At 45.9% G+C, this 20,812-nt stretch overlaps 1 protein-coding gene across 4 annotated transcripts in view; it reads right to left on the bottom strand.

Annotated features, from left to right (window-relative positions):
- Window positions 1–20,812, bottom strand: part of LTBP1 (latent transforming growth factor beta binding protein 1) — a 1,019,134-nt gene that overhangs the window by 427,072 nt on the left and 571,250 nt on the right. For all 4 annotated transcript variants that reach the window (XM_069607908.1, XM_069607910.1, XM_069607907.1 and 1 more), the window contains one exon: window positions 11,369–11,649. In XM_069607908.1, coding sequence (XP_069464009.1) covers window positions 11,369–11,649 — 281 coding nt within the window. The remainder of the gene's footprint in view (window positions 1–11,368; window positions 11,650–20,812) is intronic.

Raw genomic sequence — 20,812 nt, 5'->3', positions numbered from 1 at the left:
AAAGATAGTAATAATAATATTGTGTGTTTTTATTTAGTGTGCCATGTCGGATTCCTCCAGCTTCTAAGCATTATAATAACAGGTGTTATTATTACTCGAGTTTAATGGTATCAAACTTGGAAGGAGAAAAGGCTGAGTCGGCCATCCTTCGAGAACCTGGACTCAATGAAAATGATGACCACGAATAGCTCCTTCCGACATTCAAACAGCAACAAACGTACAACTCGGGACACTGATGAATACTTTCTGCAAATCAGACCCCTGGCCCTTTTGTCTTCAATAGCTGCACCTCCTGGTCACCGGGGCTGCAAGCGAGCACGTTGGTGACTGCTGCTTTGTGGAAGTTACCCACCCATTCCAGCACACCTGGTTAGCCCAACCTCCTCGGCAGCCTGGCAATGCCCAATTTAAGCACGTATGTTTTGCATTCATGCGTGCGAAATCGTGACGACCTTGCAGCTGTGAACTTTACGCAGAATGTTCTTTTGTGAATCGAAGGCTGCTTATCCCAGGTGTGTCATACTTGTGCCTGAAAATGATTGTATGAATCGGCCCCTAGGTCTATGGCATTTTCGTGATTAGTCTAAAATCTTAATCGATATCTTTCACAACACAGTCATTGAGTAAAGTGGTATTTCATCACACCATTTGGTGAACTCACACGCTATTAAGCGGCAGGTTGCCACAAGCAGTGTCCACTCTATCCTCCCAGGCTCTTTGCAATGCCCTTGCCTCTCACTTTATCTGTAAAACCCAGGACATCTTGTCCATCCTCTCCTCGGCCCCTCCCCCTCTGCCCCCTTCCTCTTTGCCTGCTGACTCTCCTTCAGCTACCCCCCCCAACCTCTTTCTCCTCCTTTCCTTTTTTCTCACCTGATGAGGTAGCTAGACAAGTCTGATCTAAGAAAGCCTCATAAAAACAGGTTCATCCCTGTTCCTCTAAAACCATTAAGGACCACATTGATACCCTTACTCCGGCCCTTGTCGATTTCTGCAACCTCTCCTTTGCCTCTGGATCTTTCCCCTCCTCTCTGAAGCACTCCCTTGTGCATCCTCTACTTAAGAAACCCACAGCTGATCCTTCTTGTCCGGCTAACTAAACTCCTGGAAAACTCCTGGAAAAGCTGGCCATCTCTCAGCTTAACCTTCATTCCGATTCTGTCGGTTCTCTCCTTGATCACCAATCTAGCTTCAGAGCTGCCAGAAGCACGGAAACTGCTCTCCTGAACATCCGTGAAGATCTGCTCTCCAACCTTGACTCTAACATTCCCTCTGTGCTCATCCTACTTGATCTCTCCTCTGCTTTCGACACGGTCAACCATACCACCCTGCTCAACCGTCTCCATGACAACCTGGGTATCACCGATCAGCCTCTGGCCTGGCTGACCTCTTTCCTCTCTGATCGACCCTCCCAGGTACAACTTGGGTCCTTCCTATCTTCTGTCTCACTTTCTACCTGTGGTGTTCCCCATGGGTCTAACCTCTCGCCCAGGCTTTTCAACCAATGCCTGGCAACTATCGCCTACTGCATTTCAAATTTCTGCTCTAATTTCCAGTGCTATGCTGATGACACCCAACTCATTTTCAGGCTTCCTTCAGCCACCTCCTCTCCTTCCCTCATCTCTGATTGCCTAATTGCCATTCAAAATGGGTGTGATGCCAACGATCTTTGTCTAAATGCCAACAATACTGAGATCCTCCTCATAGGTACATCTTCACCATCCTTTCCCCTCACTCTGTGGCCGGTCTCCCTTGGCCCTCCTCCTACGCCTACCTTCAAGGCCAAAAACCTTGGGGTCAACTTTGACTCCACACTTTCCTTCTCCACACACATCTCTGACATCTCTAAAAAGTCAAACTTCTTACTGCACCTCCTCATAGGTACTCTGCCTTTCCTCTCCTTCCCTCAGAAGCTTACTATCTCCCAAGCTCTGGTTCTCTCTAGGTTGGACTACTGTAACAGCTTCTTTCTAAATCTACCTGCCTCCACTCTCCGCCCTTTACAACTAATCCAGAACTGAACTGCGAGACTTGTCCTTGACCTCAAGCCCAGGGATCGTATCTCTCCAGCTCTGAAATCCCTCCATTGGCTCCCAGTGGATGCAAGGATTACATTTAAAACCCTCTGCATTGTCCACAAGGCTTTCTGGGGCCTGGGTCCAAAATACCTTCAACTATCCCTCTGTAAATACCTTCCCTCTCAAGCCCTTTGCTCCTCTACTTCTAACTCCCTCAGGATCAGTCGCTTTTCAAAGAAATGAGCTGGGGGTAGATGTCTGTCTTCGGCTGGGGCCTCCCTTTGGAACAGCCTCCCTGACACCTTGAAACTTGAGGAGAATCATATCTGGTTCCGTAAGCACCTCAAGACCCTACTCTCTGCTTCTGCCTTTGCTCCTCTTCTCCCCTGCTGATCAGTTTTCTCTTTGGCACCGTGCACCTGGCCACCCTCTTTCCTTCGGGCTCATGTACCTGCTCACCCTGCCACCCTCCTGCACTGCCTCCGGGCCCCCCTTACACTGGGGTCTGTATCTGTACCCACAGAGTCCCCCACTCACTTCTCTTCTGCACTTATCAGATATACCCTATCTGCTTAATCTAGCACGTGCCACTTGCTGGCTGCACTACCTCCTTTATTTATTTATTTTACTTATTTATTTATTCTATTCTCTCCTCTGTTCCGCACTTTCGTCCTCTCCCCCTCCCATGCACTTTCCCCCTTTTGCCTTTCCCATGCACCTGCGCGTTCTTAATGTCACTGGACCTAGTAAGACCGTTGTTTTTGTTCTCCCCTGTTCCCCTCCCTTTGCCTGGTCGCGCTCTGATACACTTGTGTATGAGCGCAATATAAATAAAATATAATTTCACTTCATTTCATGGGGACCGTCTGGTGGAACTGGAGGGGGGAGCAGGGAGAAACCTTAAATATTTCCAGATTTCCCAAAAAGAACTTGTCTATTATTTGCTTTGGCTTCCACAGGACATTCTTTGCCGGCAAGCAAAACAATTAGCCGGCCTCCCTCTATTAGCGCAATTAGAGCAATGTTTTGGTGTGTATGGATATTTGATCCCCCTGTAATCATCTACTATTTCTGCATATTGGTTTTACCCAACATCTTTAGCGCATGGAATATTAATCATGTAAGGGGATCTGCACCAATCCCTGACAGTGTATTTGTTTTGAAAGCCAACAAGCCATGAGCTTCAAGGAATTCCAGACGGCTATTCAACGGTATGGAGTCCATATTTAGAACGACATCTCCAGCAGAAGGGCATGTTTTAGCAAAATTCCTTGACGAGAAAATGTCTAACATCTGATTTTACTTTCAGGGTGTTTTAGGAGGAATTTGGTGGCTCATCCTCTGGTGCTTAGTCTACTTCTATTATTGACCAATGAAAACTAGCCTTTTCGGGAGGTTTGCGGAACTCGGAGCAATTTTCCTTGATCCTTCGACTGCACTAATATTGCACCGTGAGCTCTCAGCCTTACCACTCAAGAAATAAAGGCCCAGCATTGGTTGAACCTGAACGGGATCATTGCTAGTACTGTACACAATTAGTCCATAACATTTGGATCTACTTATGGTAAGACTACAACTCCGTTCAGCTCTCGCCAGCAGAGTCAATGGTGGGGGAGCATGGAAGTCGTAGTCCAAAACAGTTGGAAATACAGTGGTTGCTGCCCCTGCGGCATACATTTCAAAAGTGTGCAAACATGTGTAATGCAACGCGAAACACAATCTGATAGAAACCATTCCAAAATGAATTGCTGAATGTTTACTCATGCCTTCTACGCTATGAGATCTCCTACTCACCTTCCTTTAGGCCCAACCCAGGATCCGGTTTTCAGGATAACCAGTGACTATGTAAAGGATTTCACCTATAGATCTGCACCGATCTCATGAATATTCATTTTGGGTACCCTGACTTGTTTGTGGACCTCAAGGAGGGTCTTCTCTCTCCTGCCACGTGTATGAAAATACATGCAGTGTGTCAGTACTGGCACGTTCTCCAACCAGGATGGAGCATCGTGGTGTGCATATTTGCACACAAGGGGCATGGGGACACTATACATCATGGACCCTAGTTTGAGGCAAGCCAGAGCAAAGCTCTGTCTCCTTGAGCCCTGGGCGGTCTCCAATGTTCTATCTACAAAAGAAGTATTGATTATCAGGAACCGATCAGACGAGGAGACACCACAGTGTAGAGTCTGCAAATGACCATGTGCCAATGAAAACCTTAAACATCTGCTGGTGCCGTGTACAGGTTTGCAATCTCAAAGAATTGAAGCACTTGGGAAATGTGTTCCCTGCTCAGAAGGAGTGAATGGGGAACCGTGGTGGCTATCCACGTTGAATGGGGCTTCAACCACCATGATTTTGGCGATTGTAAGATATTTTAAATTGTAGAAACTCTGTTGATAATGAATGTTTTATAAGAGAAAATGTGTTCTTCTGGGTTTTAAAGGTCAGCAGGTAGCTTACACGATGGTTATTTGTATATTTTGCTTTTCTTATTTCTTTTTCTTTTCTTTGTTGTTTTTGATGGTTTTAATTCCTTCTGTTTCTTTTGAATAGATTGCAAAGGTTTGAACTGTTTGAAACCAAATACAATAAATAAACAAATAAAAAGTCAGTCTTCAGATAACTCTGCAAAGCTGACATAGCTTCCTGTGCAATGGTCTCTGTCGCGGAGTGCCAATCTTGTTCTAAACAGGCTGACTCTGCACCAGGCTGACGTTTGCTCCAAGACACCACAAAAGAGGCTATACTGGCACAGAGTGAGGCAAAGAACGGTTCAGCCTACAGTTGAAGCTTTTCATACTATCCTGAAGCTGATATACCGATATAGTATTTCTGCGCAATTCAAGTGTCTGCACTTGATCCTCTTCTCTAGCCCCAGCTTTCATTGCACATCAGAGTCTGGTTTACTCCCCTGCCTTCGTAACCCTCAAAGGCTTTTTATTCTTTCATCTACATAGGTACATTAACCATCTCATAGTGAATGTTAAGATGTAGAACTACCCTTCCACTAACAGAGAATTGGCAAACGCAGTGAAAGGCAACCTGTGGCTCTCCAGATGATTTGGCCTACAATTCCCATCAGCCCCAACCAGTATAGTCAATGGTGAAGGGTCATGGAAGTTTTAGGTCAAACCATCTTGAGGGCCACAAGTTACCCACCATGTTCTAAAGGTTCCGCTCTTTTTGCAACAAGAGTAAGGCACCACCTATCTTTAACTCCCCGCTACTGCAATTGGAAACACCATGAAAATATAAAGTATTAGTGGGACAGATTTTTTCTCTGCGATGAGCAAACGTGTGTCTGGTGGACAGAAGAAAGGTGACTACATAAAGTTAAATCTTCTGGTCATAGAAGATCACACATCACCTCAGCTCATCAACCTCAGGGCACTATACACTACCAAGACCTCTACCTTCTCCTAAGGTCACTGGGAGGAACTGCAAGGATGTGGCCTGAGGGATAAAACATATATCCCAAGAGTACATGGACTCTTAGAAAGCAGGTCCCTCAGACATTAATGTGTGTGCCTTCTGTGGCGAGGTGCCCTCTAAGACATTGACAACTGCCCAGAATCAGGCGGAGACGCCGGTTTGGGTAGATTTTACCTTGTGCATTTCAGCTTTTGACCAAATTGACCTCCATTATTAAGGATGCGGGGGACAACCCCGGAACCTCTGATCCTCATGTTCAGGTAAGTAGATATTAACCTATTTGACCTAAAACTAAAAGGTCAATTTGGACCGGATGCAAAAAAAGGTCAATTTGGACCACTCAGAAAAGGTCAATTTGGCCAAAAAGTCAAATATTTTAGGTCAAATAGGACAATACCTTTCTTCACATACCACAGTCAAGCAACATAGCCCGCAGCACTGTAGACCATCAAAGCGACAGAGGTGTCATAGAGGAGCGTGTCCAGAAGCAGATTCATGGTCAGAATGCTGAGAAGCCATAATGAGTCGGAGATCAGGCCCGGGCTTGGGGCGACTCCGGCCTTGGATATGGAGCCAGCAGGCAGAAGAGCGAATGAGCGAATCACAGAATGCAGAAACCATGAGGACAAGGCACACCGAGAGTTACTCAGAGCGAGAGGTACAGGGGGAACGCCAAACTTTGGAGAGATGAGGAGCAGCAGGAGAGTTCTGGGATGGATACCTGTGCACAAGCAACTGAAATGGAACATGGAGAACAGGAGGCGAGTGGACAACAGGGAGGTTCGCGGACACCAGAAGGTGTAGTCGGCGAGCACCGGAGAGAAGACAGTAGGAAAGAAATGAGGGGTCCAGGGCAAACCCCATTAGAGCTACATGACTGACAGAGATTCAGAGGATGGAGCCGGTAAGCAGCCTAGTGAGAAAGTGACTGAAACAGAAACAAGCTGCGTGCTGGAGCTTGGAGGAAAAGCTCCTAGAGCTATTTAGAAAAGGGATTAAAAGGAGAAAAGCTAAGCTGATTTCTGGAACTTGGAGCGAATGTTCCAGCAGCTATTTGATTGAAAGGAAAGATGCTGCTGGCTGGAGCCTATGGGCAAAGTTCCTAAAGCCATGTGAAATAGTGATCGAAAGGATGAAGGATACCAGCTGGTACTTAGGGGAAAAGTTATTAGAGTTATTTGGAAAAGTGACTGAAGTGATTAATGCTGATGGATGGAACTTGTAGGGCGAGTTCCTGGATGTATTTGAGGGAGGGTTTGGCAGGAGAAGCACTGATAGCTTCGGTCCTACTCTGTGTGCAACGCGTGCAGTATCCTGTTAGATTCCCACTGAAGAGTAAGATGGCCGCCACGGTCAGACAGGAGCAGTCAAATACTCATGAATTTGTGCAAACCTCAGTCCATTTCATTTCAGGAAGAAGGAATATGATGATCTGCCAATTTTCTGAACGGTATCACGTGCAGCTTCTCGATTCACGGAAACTGAAGCATTCTTTACAGCAGCCAACTTCTCTTAGGCACACTTGTTTTTCTCTTTTCATTTATCTCAATGGTTATTAAATTGAACTCTGTTTACATTGAAAAGAATGAACAAAATGAAGATTAGCCGGTGAAGGCAGTGCCAGGATACTTAAGACCCACGCTTGAAATGGATCGCTCCGTGAAAAGTCAAAGACCAGAACAAAATGCCAGATGACGAGGAGCTCAATGATTTGCTTTGGACAAATAAAGGCTTCTTATGCGATTTGATTGAAATGTTGGCAGATTGAGGGACTTTCAAAGCATTTGACCCAGACATAAAAATTCCAAGATTAGCTGTCTGCAGCTTTTCAGATTTGCTCAGCTGAGTTTCAGGCAGGATACATATATATATTGCGCGTGGCTTCTTTAGCATAATGGCCTTATTCTAACCGAGGTGGGAGAAGGCCACCACTGCATGTTGATCGCGCCATCTACAGATGGTAGGTCTGTATATAAGCAAACTCTTCCGCATATAAAAGCTCTATTGGCTATGTTTCGGTTTAGGATGTCCTCCTATTTCAGCTAACAATGTTAACCGTGACAAGAAGCTTTTAGGTGTCTTTTCCCCTCTCTGTCTCCCTGCAAGTGGTCTCACATTCCCCGAGGGGGCAGCGTCGGAGAGGCACCCAGTCCTCTCTGAATGTGCTCAAAAGTTCCTTATATGCTTTCTGGGCTTTGATTCATGTTGGTCAAGGGTCACCTAACAAAGGGGAATGACACAGTGGTTCCTTCTCTTCACCCAGCCAGGATTTATTTGGTCCATGTGTTCATAGGGTGTCTTAAGCCAATCAGGAAATATTCTACAATCCTGTTCAGGGATAAAAAAAAGAGCACCACACCCCATGCCCCAAACACAAAGGCCTAAGCCAAAGGCTTTCTTTTGTCTGATCAACCCGGGGTAATAGGAGGGAAGTCAGGTAAGCGGGCCAAGGGTCAACGGAAGGCCCCGCTCTGAACATTCCCACCAACGCTTTGGGGTTCTGCTGTCAGGCTCGTCAGCCAAACAGCCACAACCCCCACTTCAAACTGCAGGGACACTTGCGGATGCACTCTAGCAGGTAGAAGGACAACAGGACCAGCACAGGCGGAACCTTCTGCCGCATACACAGTATGGCTCCCATCCGCAGTGTAGACATTCCTTCTATGCAGCAGGGTGCACGCTGGCACGGGTACGGGTCCCCCTATCACAGCATTGTGGGATATAAGTCCAAAGGCTTATGTTGTCTCGGGAGGGTAGCTCATCGGCAACGTGCTCGCCTTGGAACACAGAGCACCACAGGTTCGATCCCTGGGTCCGCGCTCAGAAACGTCTGGGTATTAAGCGCGTTATAAATATCATATCATATCATAAGACCACCACTGCCTGGTCCCTAAGAAGGAGATCTCACATATGCTGACGGAAAAATAAATGAAACATAAAGAGTCTTTCCCCTTCTCTGCAAGAGGATTTAGGGGTGCTGTCGTAGTTTCATGGGCCAGTAAGGAAAGGCAACATATGAAGCGGCAGCTGCACTTATCTCAAACCTCAACATTTCCCTGCCCGAGTGGCATTAACAAAATGTATGCCAACAGCAGTGTAACTTGGGCAAGGTGTGCTTTTGAGATTTCCAGAGCGCTCTGCAGGTTCCCCCAAGAGTACTGCTTCAGCACTCAGCTCTACCGCCAGCAGACAGGGAAGAAGATCTGTGTCAATAGGCAACTTTGGGCGGGAATGCAAAGCTTACATAAATCTTTGTAATAACTCCCAGTAGCTCTTCCACAGGCTTGAAAAATTACAAGGAGAATTCCAGCCCGCCCAGGTGTTTTCCTGTGGAGTTAAGGGCTCGTACCATGTCTGATAGATTAACACCAGGCTGCCAGGAAAGAGATGCTTTATTAATGTTTGGTCTTGAAGGAGGTTTTGGATTTCATTTAATTTTCCATTACAACACGATGGAGACATGCAGGCACACACAAGATTCACACCGAGACACCATCTACTCAACGCACACATTTTTATAAATCCACACAACCCATTTTGTAAAGTTTCAAGGTTCAAAATGGAGAACAATTGATGCTTCTGTTAAACATAAATGTGTCCTGAGGAAGTGCATATATTGTGTGAAACACCTATTGACATATGATTTGTGAATGTTATCTGAACAACATTACTAATTAAATCCATGTATCAAGGAATGGACTCATTGTGGTGTTAATCATAAGTGAGTAAATATCTGCTGTGTCTTTCAAAAGGAATTATATAATTGTACAATATGACCACTTGTGTAGCATGGTCATACGCCAGTGTTTGAGACAGAACAATGTTCAATGAGCTTAGGGCTAACGCTTGTGCTCTACTATGAAAAACACTGTTCTCTTTTTGTTGAAAACATTGTTCCCGTGTGAGGCGGGCCAGAAGAGGTACGCAGACACTTTGAAGACATTTCGAATAATGATTTATTAAATAAGAAGGAGGCCTATCTCATCTTGCTTGTCAGCCGCCTGGAAATGTCCAAATTAAAAGAAAGTACACTGTCCAAAAATGAACCCTTTCTGACCCTAACACTATTCAAACAAACTAAGGCCATGAGAGTAAATCCCTTCTCCCAGTGAAGCAGGGTTCTGCTTTGTTTTTGAGTTCTTTTAATATCTAATTTTCAAATAGTCTTTAGCCGCCTTCTGCACCAGGGCTTGCAATTCTTGGCTAAAGTCTTTGACTCTTCCCATATCTTGTGTGATTTTTTCCCGAGGCTCTTTTGTTAAGTTTCTTTGATCCTTATATGCACATAGTTTGGTCGTGTACAGCCGTGGTTATATATTTTCTTGATTAGGCTATCCCTTTGGGATTGTTATTATGTCCCCTTCGTAGCTCAGACTTATCTTGGTCTACTGTTTCTTTATCCACTTCTCTTGTTTATATTTCAGATTCTCTTGTTTCTACTACTCTCCAATTAATACCTTTTTTCGGGTTGGGGTCTTATCTCTTCCGAGGGTAGTGTTATCCACTGATTAATATTCTCTTTCTCAGGTTTACATATGACGTTCCCTCTTCTTTTGTTACACTTCACATTGATCAATTTTGTGGTTTGAGTTTAAACAATTTCACTGCAACGGGTTTCTCCACTCACATAACCATTCCCTTTTGGGGGAACCTCTCTGGGGCCGGTGTTTGCTCAGGACCTAGTTTTCCACGTGGCTTCTCTTTCTCGGTTTCTTCTCTCGCTGGCGTCTCTTCGCCAGTTTCTCACTTCCCTTTCGTGCTACGGTCCGGCGTCCCTCCTGAAAACTGATGCCATTGCGGATACCTCTGCGAGTTGGTTGGCGTCATTGGTTGGGCTCCCAAGTTTTTTTGTTTTTGTTTTGTATATTTTATATTATTATTAAAATATCTTGCTTTTATAGCACTATCATGAAATGTGCATCAGTTATTTTATTGTCACTCGTTACCGCTGTGTGCTTTGTGCAGAATCTAGTACAGTACCCAATACCCGGTGGTGGAACTCTCAGTCTAAAGGTGTATCCACGATGGTCTCCATTTTTTTTTAAACACCCCCTTTCTTTGTTTTCGACGTTCATTTTAAACCCCCTTATTCCCGAAATCAAGGAGTCAGTAACAGAGTTACAACACGCGGATGCTTGGAACTTTCACAAGACAGCCAGACATGGATTGCCCGACTGGTCTTCAGTTCACAGAATTGTTTCACACCAGCATCTTCTGAATAAAATGTGCAAGTGTGTATGCATTATTATGCCACTGTGTATGCATTATTACATCACTGTTGTCATGTCAATGTGAACATTGCAGACTAGCTAGAGGAAAATCAGGCTTATGTGGTGCAGGCATTTACTGTGGCGTATACACAGAATGGGGGGCTTTGGAATGCTAAAGGCTCCTTCCCAGGGACTTGTCAGGGGAAGGGGCAGTGGTGTGTCCAGTGCTACCCCTGGAATCTGATTGGCCACCCCAGGTGCCACCTAAACTATGATCATTATGTTTTTGTGCACTTGTACTTCATGCCACTGCTGCACAGTCAGTGCCCCACTTGGGCCACCCCAGTCAGAAGAGCCTGGAGATGCCGCTGGAACGGGGCCATTAGCATTGTCCTTTTCACACTTGTGTCTGCTCCAGGCCAGTAATAAATGATAAGTCTCAAGAGAAATATGCACACAAAAAAAAGGAAACCTTTATCTGGTTTTCGCAGAGGCAAAAGCACCCTTTTCTTCGTTTTCAGTAACAAGGACGCGTACCACCCAATAGTTGTACGCGCCACCACCGGGACCCTAAAATAATTTCAAATAAAATAAACAGGAATCCTGGCGCAGTTTTATATTTGGACTAATGCATGCAGTTTAGTCTTCAAGAAACTGGTCTCAGAGTATTTGCATCGATCCATCAGAGGATGCATCATCTCTCACCTGGGATCCTGTAGTCTCCTGGAAGCATCGGCCGAGCTGAGTCTTGGCGGAAATGGGATAGTGGTGAGAGATGGTCTGCTGGTGTGGGTACGTGGCCTGTGGAGCCTGGTGCTTGTTCTGCATTGGCACGCTGTGGTAGGAGATCTGCGAGTGGCCCGCCTGGGCATCGTTCACCTTCTGCCTGGAGGACGAGCTGTCCACCCTCGACACCTGATGGAACATGACCGAGGCTTCGGGAGGGTGCTTTACGTGGATGTTGACCATGCTTGGAGGCAATTTCACTGCAGCGAAAAGGATTACAAAATGGGGAATGGGATTTAAGTTTTTTTAGTAAAAGCAAAATATAGAATGAATATATATATAATCTATTGTGTTGTGTACACATTTCATTGACTCCAGTCATTCATAATACTTTTATATCAGTGAATATTTGTGGGTTTTTCGGTTGATTACTGCAAATCTTTTTGGTCGTTGTTGGAGAATTGGTCGCAATTGCTTTTTGGCAGGTACATTTGAGTGCATATATAAGTGGGGGGAAACCCCTTCAGCCCCCCTATCCACTTTACATTAATGATACACCTATACCCACCCCCCACATATATAGGCGGCAAAATGTGCAAACAAATTTGCAACCAATTCTCCAACAATCAATTTGGATGTGCAATAAGCAACCCTTGCCCATTTGTGAACGGCACACTATAACTAAGAGCCCCATTATGTAACTATGCGCCCTAAATATTATTTAGCTGGGCACATCGCCCTATGCCAGCATCCAGTGCATGTACAGGAATAGTGGCACAGAGCAGTTGGCTGCCTGTGGTTCACAGCACTCACGTGTACTCATGAAGCACAGCACTCTGTGACGTCAGGGGCAGCAATTTCTCACTAAGCCAGTGGCCAGCCGTCAACCAGCAACTACAAGGACCAGTAAGGTAGGGGGGCCGGGGTTGGGAGAGGTACAGCTTTACACTAGATACCTAACCTCGTTGCCCCAAACTGCATTTGATAGAAGGATCGCCGTGCCCATATTGCATTGTCTGTTCTCCAAACTGCATTGATAGGCCTCTCTCCCACTGTACAGGTGTCTCAAACTTAGCAGATAGAAGGGCCGCCGTGCCCAAACTGCATTGTCTGTTCTCCAGACTGCATTGATGGGCCTCTCTCCCACTATACAGGTGTCTCAAACTTAGCAGGGCCGCCGTGCCCAAATTGCATTGTCTGTTCTCCAAACTGCATAGATAGAAGGGCCGCCGTGCCCAAATTGCATTGTCTGCTCTCCAAACTGCATTGATAGGCCTCTCTCCCACTATACAGGTGTCTCTCAAACTTAGCAGATAGAAGGGCCGCCGTGCCCAAATTGCATTGTCTGTTCTCCAAACTGCATTGATAGGCCTCTCTCCCACTATACAGGTGTCTCAAACTTAGCAGATATAAGGGCCGCCGTGCCCAAACTGCATTGTCTGTTCTCCAAACTGCACTGATAGGCTTTTCTCCCACTATACAGGTGTCTCAAACTTAGCAGGGCCACCGTGCCAAAATTGCATTGTCTGTTCTCCAAACTGCACTGATAGGCTTTTCTCCCACTATACAGGTGTCTCAAACTTAGCAGGGCCACCGTGCCCAAATTGCATTGTCTGTTCTCCAAACTGCATTGATAGACCTCTCTCCCTCTATACAGTTGTCTCAAATTTAGCTGGGCCGCCGTGCCCAAAGTGTATTGTCTGTTCTCCAAACTGCACTGATAGGCCTCTCCCACACCATACAGGTGTCTCAAACTTAGCAGGGCCGCCGTGCCCAAAGTGTATTGTCTGTTCTCCAAACTGCACTGATAGGCCACTCCCACACTATACAGGTGTCTCAAACCTAGCAGGGCCGCCGTGCCCAAACTGCATTGTCTGTTCTCCAGACTGCTTTGACAGGCCTCTCTCCCACTATACAGGTGTCTCAAACCTAGCAGGGCCGCCGTGCCCAAATTGCATTGTCGCTAAGGGAGACAGAGACTAAAGTGAGCCACTGTTAGAACCCAACTATATAACTATACAACCCTTAACTCCACCCTTACACCCCGACCAAGACAACAACTAGACTAAAACAACTTGGAATCGTACAATGCCGCGCAAACGACCCACCCAGAGGGAAAGAAGAGAAGAAAGAACAAACACCCCGAAACTTCAACTAAGAACCGCAACAACAGAACACACCCCCACAGACAGGTTCAAAGATCGGACCAACACTGAAAGAAGAGACAAATCCCTTTACCTAACTCCATACCTCGCTGAGACCTACTCACCAGATCGAACCAACGCGACGCCAAAACCAACTACACTGAACAACCTACCAACATCACGAAGAAGGACAAACCCCACCAGATAGAACAAGCACAGAACTAAAGCAATAACACCATACATCACCAAAGCAAGAAGAACCCCCAACCCACAACCATGTCCCCTGGAAGACGAACCAGATGAAAACAAAAACCCTAGACTAAACCTAGAAGAACTACTCGAGAACGCCGACAACCTGAAACCTGCTCCTGAACAAGATCAGAAAACGACCCTAACAAAAAAAGGCAAACCAAGCTACACCTCTAAACTCCACTGCAATCTAATAAATGCAAGATCCATGTCAAAACACTCTACAGTGATCTTCGACCTACTCGACGACAACGGCATTGACATCCTCTTCATCACAGAAACTTGGCTGGACGACAACTACAAAATCACACTCCAAGGCTGCCTTCCAGCAAACTTTAAATGCCTTCAAATAAACAGGAAAAACAAAAAAGGAGGAGGCATCGCAATAGCATTTAAAGAGCAGCTGAAAATAAGAACAGACGAACCACTCAACATCCCCAACTGCGAGTCCATGGTCATACACCTAACAGCTAGCCCAAAAACCAACATCACATTCATCCTGGTGTACAGACCCCCAAATTATGATGCATCCTTCGTCGACAACTTCATAGAAGCCATAACCAACATAGCCATCAACCACGAACACCTAATCATACTGGGGGACTTCAACATCTGGTTCGAAGACAGTCATGCCAACTCCCAAAACTCATTGATTGAACAACTCGCCACCATGAAACTACGACAACTGTAAAAGGGGCAACTCACTCGGCAGGACACACCTTGGACGCAATATTCGCAGAGGAAAAACTCATCACCACGGCACCGCCGATACAAATACTGTGGAGTGACCATCTCATCATCCCATTCGTAATCACTCTGCCTACTCAAGTCTACATCCAACCTCCCAAACTCACAGCCACCACAAAAAGAAACTGGAAAGACGTCAAAAAGGCAACCTATTCGAACAACTGGATTTAACAAAGCCCTCAACAACAGAACTAGACCTAGCTGACCTAGACGGGAAAGTTGAGATAATACACAAATGGATTGCAGATACAATTGACAAGATGGCCCCAGAAAAACCATTCACACCATCAAAAAAGAGAGCAATGGCAAAATGGTTTACCCCACTACTAAGCACCATGAAAAAAGAAAACAAAAAGATGGAAATGGAATTTAGGAAAGATTACAATCCAGACAAAAAAACAATGTTCCAGAAGCACATTCGCGCATACAAGAAGGAAATTCAAAAGGCAAAGAGAAGGCATTATGATGACAGAATCACAAATGCTACCAACACACAAAAAGAAATGTTCTGTATCATTAAAGAAATGAGAAACCCACCAGGCTGTGACAACACCCCAACCCCCTCGGAGAAACTATGCAACAACCTTGCAGACCACTTCAAAAAGAAAATCAATGACATCCGACAAACCATCCAACAGAGACCAACCAGCAGCGACTTACAACCAAACAAACCTAAATCAGAACCGCAGCACAAACTCAATAACTACCCTGAAATATCAGCAGAGGCATTCGCAATGCTGATAAAACACAGCAAGAAAGCGGGCTCACCGATGGATCCCTGCCCCCCGGACATCTGCAAATCAATCCTCGGACAAGGAACACCAGCAGAATACTTCAGAAACCTTCTAAATCTATCACTGGCAACAGGAACAGTACCAAGGATATTCAAATCGGCTTACATCAAACCACTTCTGAAAAACACAAGCGGGGACGTAGATGACCTCTCCAACTACAGACCAATCTCCAACATCCCCTACCCGGCCAAACTCCTCGAAACCTACATATACAAACTAACCCAAGAATACGTTGAAGAACACCACCTGCTAGACCAAGCTCAAGTCGGCTTCAGACCCACAAGAGGTACAGAAACAGCACTACTATCCATCTGGGATGACCTAAAAACAAACGCAGACTCCAACACAACATCTGCCCTTATCCTGCTCGACCTCTCTGCAGCCTTCGACACAGTTAGCCATGACACCCTAACCAAAGGACTAGAAGACATAGGCATAACAGACACAGCGCTACGCTGGACTAAATCATTCCTAGCATACAGAACTGAAACCGTCTGGATCAAACCCTTCAAATCCACCCCACGAGTCAACGACTGTGGAGTACCACAAGGATCCTCACTATCACCACTGTACTTCAACATCTACCAAACCCCAGTAATCAGAATCTTCAAGAAACACAACATCAAATGCTACAACTACGCAGACGACACTCAAATCATCTACAAGATCGAAGACACCCAAACCGATCATTCAAACTTAACCGACTGCCTAAAAGAAGTCTTCAACTGGATGAATGCCAACAACCTGAAAAACAACCCAGGAAAAACTGAAATCATGATCATATCCAAAGACCAACGGAAATGGGATCTACACCATCACCATCTAAGGTAGTGAAAAATCTGGGAGTCCTGATGGACAACACCCTAACCTTAGAACCGCAAATAAACGCAACAGTCAAGAAATGCTTCTTCCTCCTCCACACGGCAAGAAAAATACTACCTTTCCTCTCCTTTACACACAAAACACTCACCATCGTCGGCCTCATCATGTCAAGTATCGACTACGCAAACAGCCTCTACCTCGGTATACTGTAATACCTAATGAAGAAGCTACAACGGATCCAAAACACAGCAGCCAGACTACTCCTCAAACTATCCAGAAGAGACCACATCACCCCGGCCCTAAAAACACTACACTAGCTCCCAGTAAAACAGCGTATCATCTTCAAAACAATGTGCATAACGCACAGGGCAATCAGCAGAATTCCTACAAAAAAAAATAATCTACAAGCCAACGAGACCGCTCAGGTCAACCAACGAAAATCGACTGGAACAAAAACCTTACATCAAGAAGAAACTCGGAGGCACCGCTTTCTACCACTTAGCCGCGAAAACCTGGAACAACATTTCAAAAGTAATAAGGAACACCAAAGATCACCTTAAATTCAGAAAATTACTAAAAACCTGCCTCTTCAACACCAGAGACTAAAACCGAAACAACAATAAGACAAACGACTCATCAAAAAAGGACATTGACAAACCCCTAGAACCGACAGAAGTACCCTGAGCACCAGTAGGGCTGACGCTGGACACAGGGGTCCACCCGCGAGACCCAGGGAAACGGAAGCAACAACTCCAGCCAACCCTTACCATCCCCCACCGCCCGTACAGCCACAACTAGGTACCACGGGGCTGTGGAACGGACAAGATACCACCAATCACCACACAATCGGAAGTATGGACACTAGCAGCTGCGCTAGTCATGTGGAGGGGGTGAGGAGCATGCAAGGTTATTAAGGGAGCGGGCAGAGGGGACAGCTAAATCCTCAAACGGCCTCGAATGCAAAAACGGGCACGTACCTCCCGAGGCTCAGGGTGTACAAGCATCCCGTCGTGTAAGATTACACGAGCCCACCCGGTTCAGTCCAGGATAGAGATACAAACTAACCAATACCACTAACAATTTCCTTCTCTGCATACACCTCTCAAACTCCAAACCAAACACAACCACAAACCTCTAGCGCAGCAAACCGCACGAACTTCACTACACTGCAACAACAAAACAAAAAACACACATAGACTCGCACATCAGCACACGACGACAACCGGCCGCATTTACCCCAGGCCCAGCCGACGGAACCACCGGGCTGAGGCTGCCAACAGCACATCACTGCAATCTTGCACTTTTCCAGCCTCCACCCACTAACCCACCCCTCCCTCCCTCTTTCAGAGCCGCCAGAGCACCAGGGGACCACTCCGGTGGTGACAGTGCGCGGTACAAATGACCTTTAACATTAACATTAACTATGCAAGTCCATCAGGTTTCCCATCGATACAGTCTCCCGACCCAGGCACCACCCACGAGTGGCAGTACAATAGGCCCATTTGCAGTTGCTGGGATATGTTGTACAGTTTATATCACCCAGGGGTGTTGCTACGTTTGTAAAATATCTGAGCCTACGCTAATGTCGGGACTGTCGGGACTCGGGGCTAGCTAGCCTTTTGGTTGTAGCCCCTGAGCTTCTATCCGGGGCTACAATCAAAAGACCCATACCCACCCCTAACAACGCCTCTGATCACCCAAGAGGTTCACAAACGGCCTATCAAGATATCTGCAGCGACTCCCATCTCCAGTGTCGCATGCTGGCTGCCCTCACCTTGGTGGATTATGGGGGCTATTATATGCCCCATGTTGTTTCTTATTTCTAGGCCCCAGTTTCCCGGCTCCCTTGGCCAACCTTATAAAGACGACGGCTCAATTAACTCTCCAGGATTGCAAGGAGTGGCCTTCAAGCAACCCATTGGGATAAGTAGCATATGTATTTACACAGCAGCTAGGATTCAGGTAAACATTCTCTGTGCCTGTTTTTGGGTGAGAATAAAACTACTGCATCTAAAACACCTGTTACAAAGGCCCCCATTACATTTTCTCGTGCAAAATCTGGTGTACACATCTTTGCAATAGTGCTTGATCAGCACTGTATTGCGATAAAAGTGCCCATAAGAATGCAGACTGTAGAGCCATGTTCACTGATCCACACACAGCGATACAGCAATTATGCAACTCTGGGGAAAACTCACAATCTTGGCCTGGCATCACTTCAGTTGGTACCATGTGTTAATATCCCTGCAAATATACGCCATACAAAAATATGACCACATTATTGCTGCGATATTAAGCAATGGAACCTGCGGGGGGGGGCACCCCTGCAGCCCCCATAATTATTTTCATGGAGCGGGGGCCTCCCACACAACCCCCGGTCCTAATAACCCCATAAATTATCCCCACTAATAATATCGCCTATGGCCTTACCCCACGACAATATATATGGCGATATTATGGGTGGAGATAATATTACCTGATGCCCTTCAGTTTAGTCACAAAAACCCATCCAGCGATAAGCAATTCCAAATTGTCTTGTCAATGGGCAGAGACAGTTGCAAACCGCGCTTCTTTGTTATATTTTTGCTTTTACCTGTACACAGAGCTGTGCACATCTCGGATTTGATAAAAGCACACATTCGTGTGATCTCATAAATCGCTTTGTTTTTCTTATACTTAAAAACTGATTATTATGTTCATGCCGCTTTGAGAAAATGTGGAAGTCATTTCCAGTCAATCTGAGCCGCTTATGTCGAAAATAAGGTGATGGGGGGAGGGGATTTTCCCAGAGAAGTGGAGCAGACACCAGTCACAGTGCTCCTAACGAAAGCCAAGGACTCCCGAGCATTGTGAAAGCTATGGCCCAGTCTCCAGAATCAATAGCCATTCTAAGGTCTTTCCAAAGATTAGGACAATTTGCTTCAAAAAGGTTACTGGAAAGTTGACATGCTTTAAGAATTGGCAATGCCCACAGTTTGGGCTTTTGTAGGCCTTTTCCAGGCACTGCTGTAATGGTACTTACTGGCCATTAATGAAAGCAGCTACAAGTACCTGGGCATATAATAGCAGTGCCTGGCAAATGCCTATCTGATACCTATGCACAAGCCAAAATGGTTGGCATTGCCACTGCTTGTTTGTAACAGGACGTTAGCAAAGAACACTTGCGCTGCATTTAAACCTAATGGCTGATGGCTAATTAGGTTAAAACATTTTTATTACACAAGTTGCACATTTAGAACTTACATTAACCCATTACATCTCAGAAGACTAGTTTGAAACAAGACTGACAGGCACTTACAACACACGGTTTGATATTACTGCTTGAAATTGGTAGCTGAAAAGAGATCCAAAAAGGAGGTGTTTTGGGTGGGGCAGGGGCAGGAAGTGGGTTGGAATGGCCATGTGGATTATCATGGGCACGTGCAGACAGCGGGTGGATAAATCACTAACCTACAAACGTTGTGTCCCGACACGTTTCCCATATCTCTCCTACCTACATTCCAATGCAATAGGCTCAGCTTATAGTTGGAACAAGTCAAAATTAAAAAGCAACTAAGAACATGGTTTTCAGTCTTCTCCCCTAGGCTGCTGAGCAGTTCTAGAACTTCTCTCAAGGAAGGGTTGTACAGAGGATCACAGAATCACTGCATTTCACTCTTGTATTATAAACATGTTTTAACCGCCAAGCATGACTTACTTGCAATTCGTCCATATGTGGAATTGGGTAACTGCAACTGTAGGCCAGTGGATACCAGTGCCTGTTCGCCTGCCAGAATATACACCCTAGCTATTCTGTTCAAGTCAAAGCCGGCCGACACTGGGGTTGGGGTTGCCTTAAATGGGAGTATAGCCCTCTTCTAGACCCTCATTCCCATTAGCTGTGAGGATGCAAGCATGTTGGGCCCTCCTGGTCAAGCCCCGTATATCTTCCTTCTTGGTAAGGTCCACACCAAGCAGACGCAGACTGATATGCTGAAACAAAGTTTGTAATCATGCCCACCCTAAAAGTATGCATGGTAAAATAACAGGATGGCTTCACCATGAGGGTAGCAGTTCAGCTCACTGGCTTGCAAACCTACATCTGGAGGTCTTCCCAGGTTGGATTATCAATTCGCAGTCAATGGTTGGATGATCAATTCGCAGTCAATGCCCCACACTTCTGTATCGTCTTCTTCGCTGGTGCACATAGGTTATCGATTTCTCCTCCTGGTCATCGCTGACTCCTCGTACCCGCTTCTTGAAACCACATTGAAACGTGCTATGCCTGAAGAAGGGTGGAAGCTGGAAAGCAACCCCACCCCCGGCTGTGTTTGTCTGTAAGCTTCGGTTCGACTTCCTTGCTACCTCTCTTACTCGGGGTCAAGACCTCACTCTCACCAGCCATCTTTACTCTCCTTCTCGGTGGACCAAAACATTCTACTACCTAGGGGAACCTCTCCTACACCTCTTATCCTCTCCTCTCAAGTCTGTCCTTGCTCTTGCACACCCTCAATGCTTTACTAAATGCTTGTTCCTCCATGCCTCACAGGCGCACCCTTATCAAGTATCAGGTTTGTCTCTTTCACCTCTCTTCTTATAACCTCCTGCTGGTATCTCGTTCTCTTCTCATTTGTATTCTCTCTTTCTCTCTCTGCAATTTCTCCTCACGCTCTCTCTTTCTGAAATGC

The sequence above is a fragment of the Ambystoma mexicanum genome, chromosome 4q, assembly GCF_040938575.1.
Source record: "Ambystoma mexicanum isolate Mex_15411 chromosome 4q, UKY_AmexF1_1, whole genome shotgun sequence".
Lineage (NCBI taxonomy): Eukaryota > Metazoa > Chordata > Amphibia > Caudata > Ambystomatidae > Ambystoma > Ambystoma mexicanum.
Note: the sequence above shows the minus strand (reverse complement) of the source record. Positions and strands in the feature narration are given on the sequence as shown.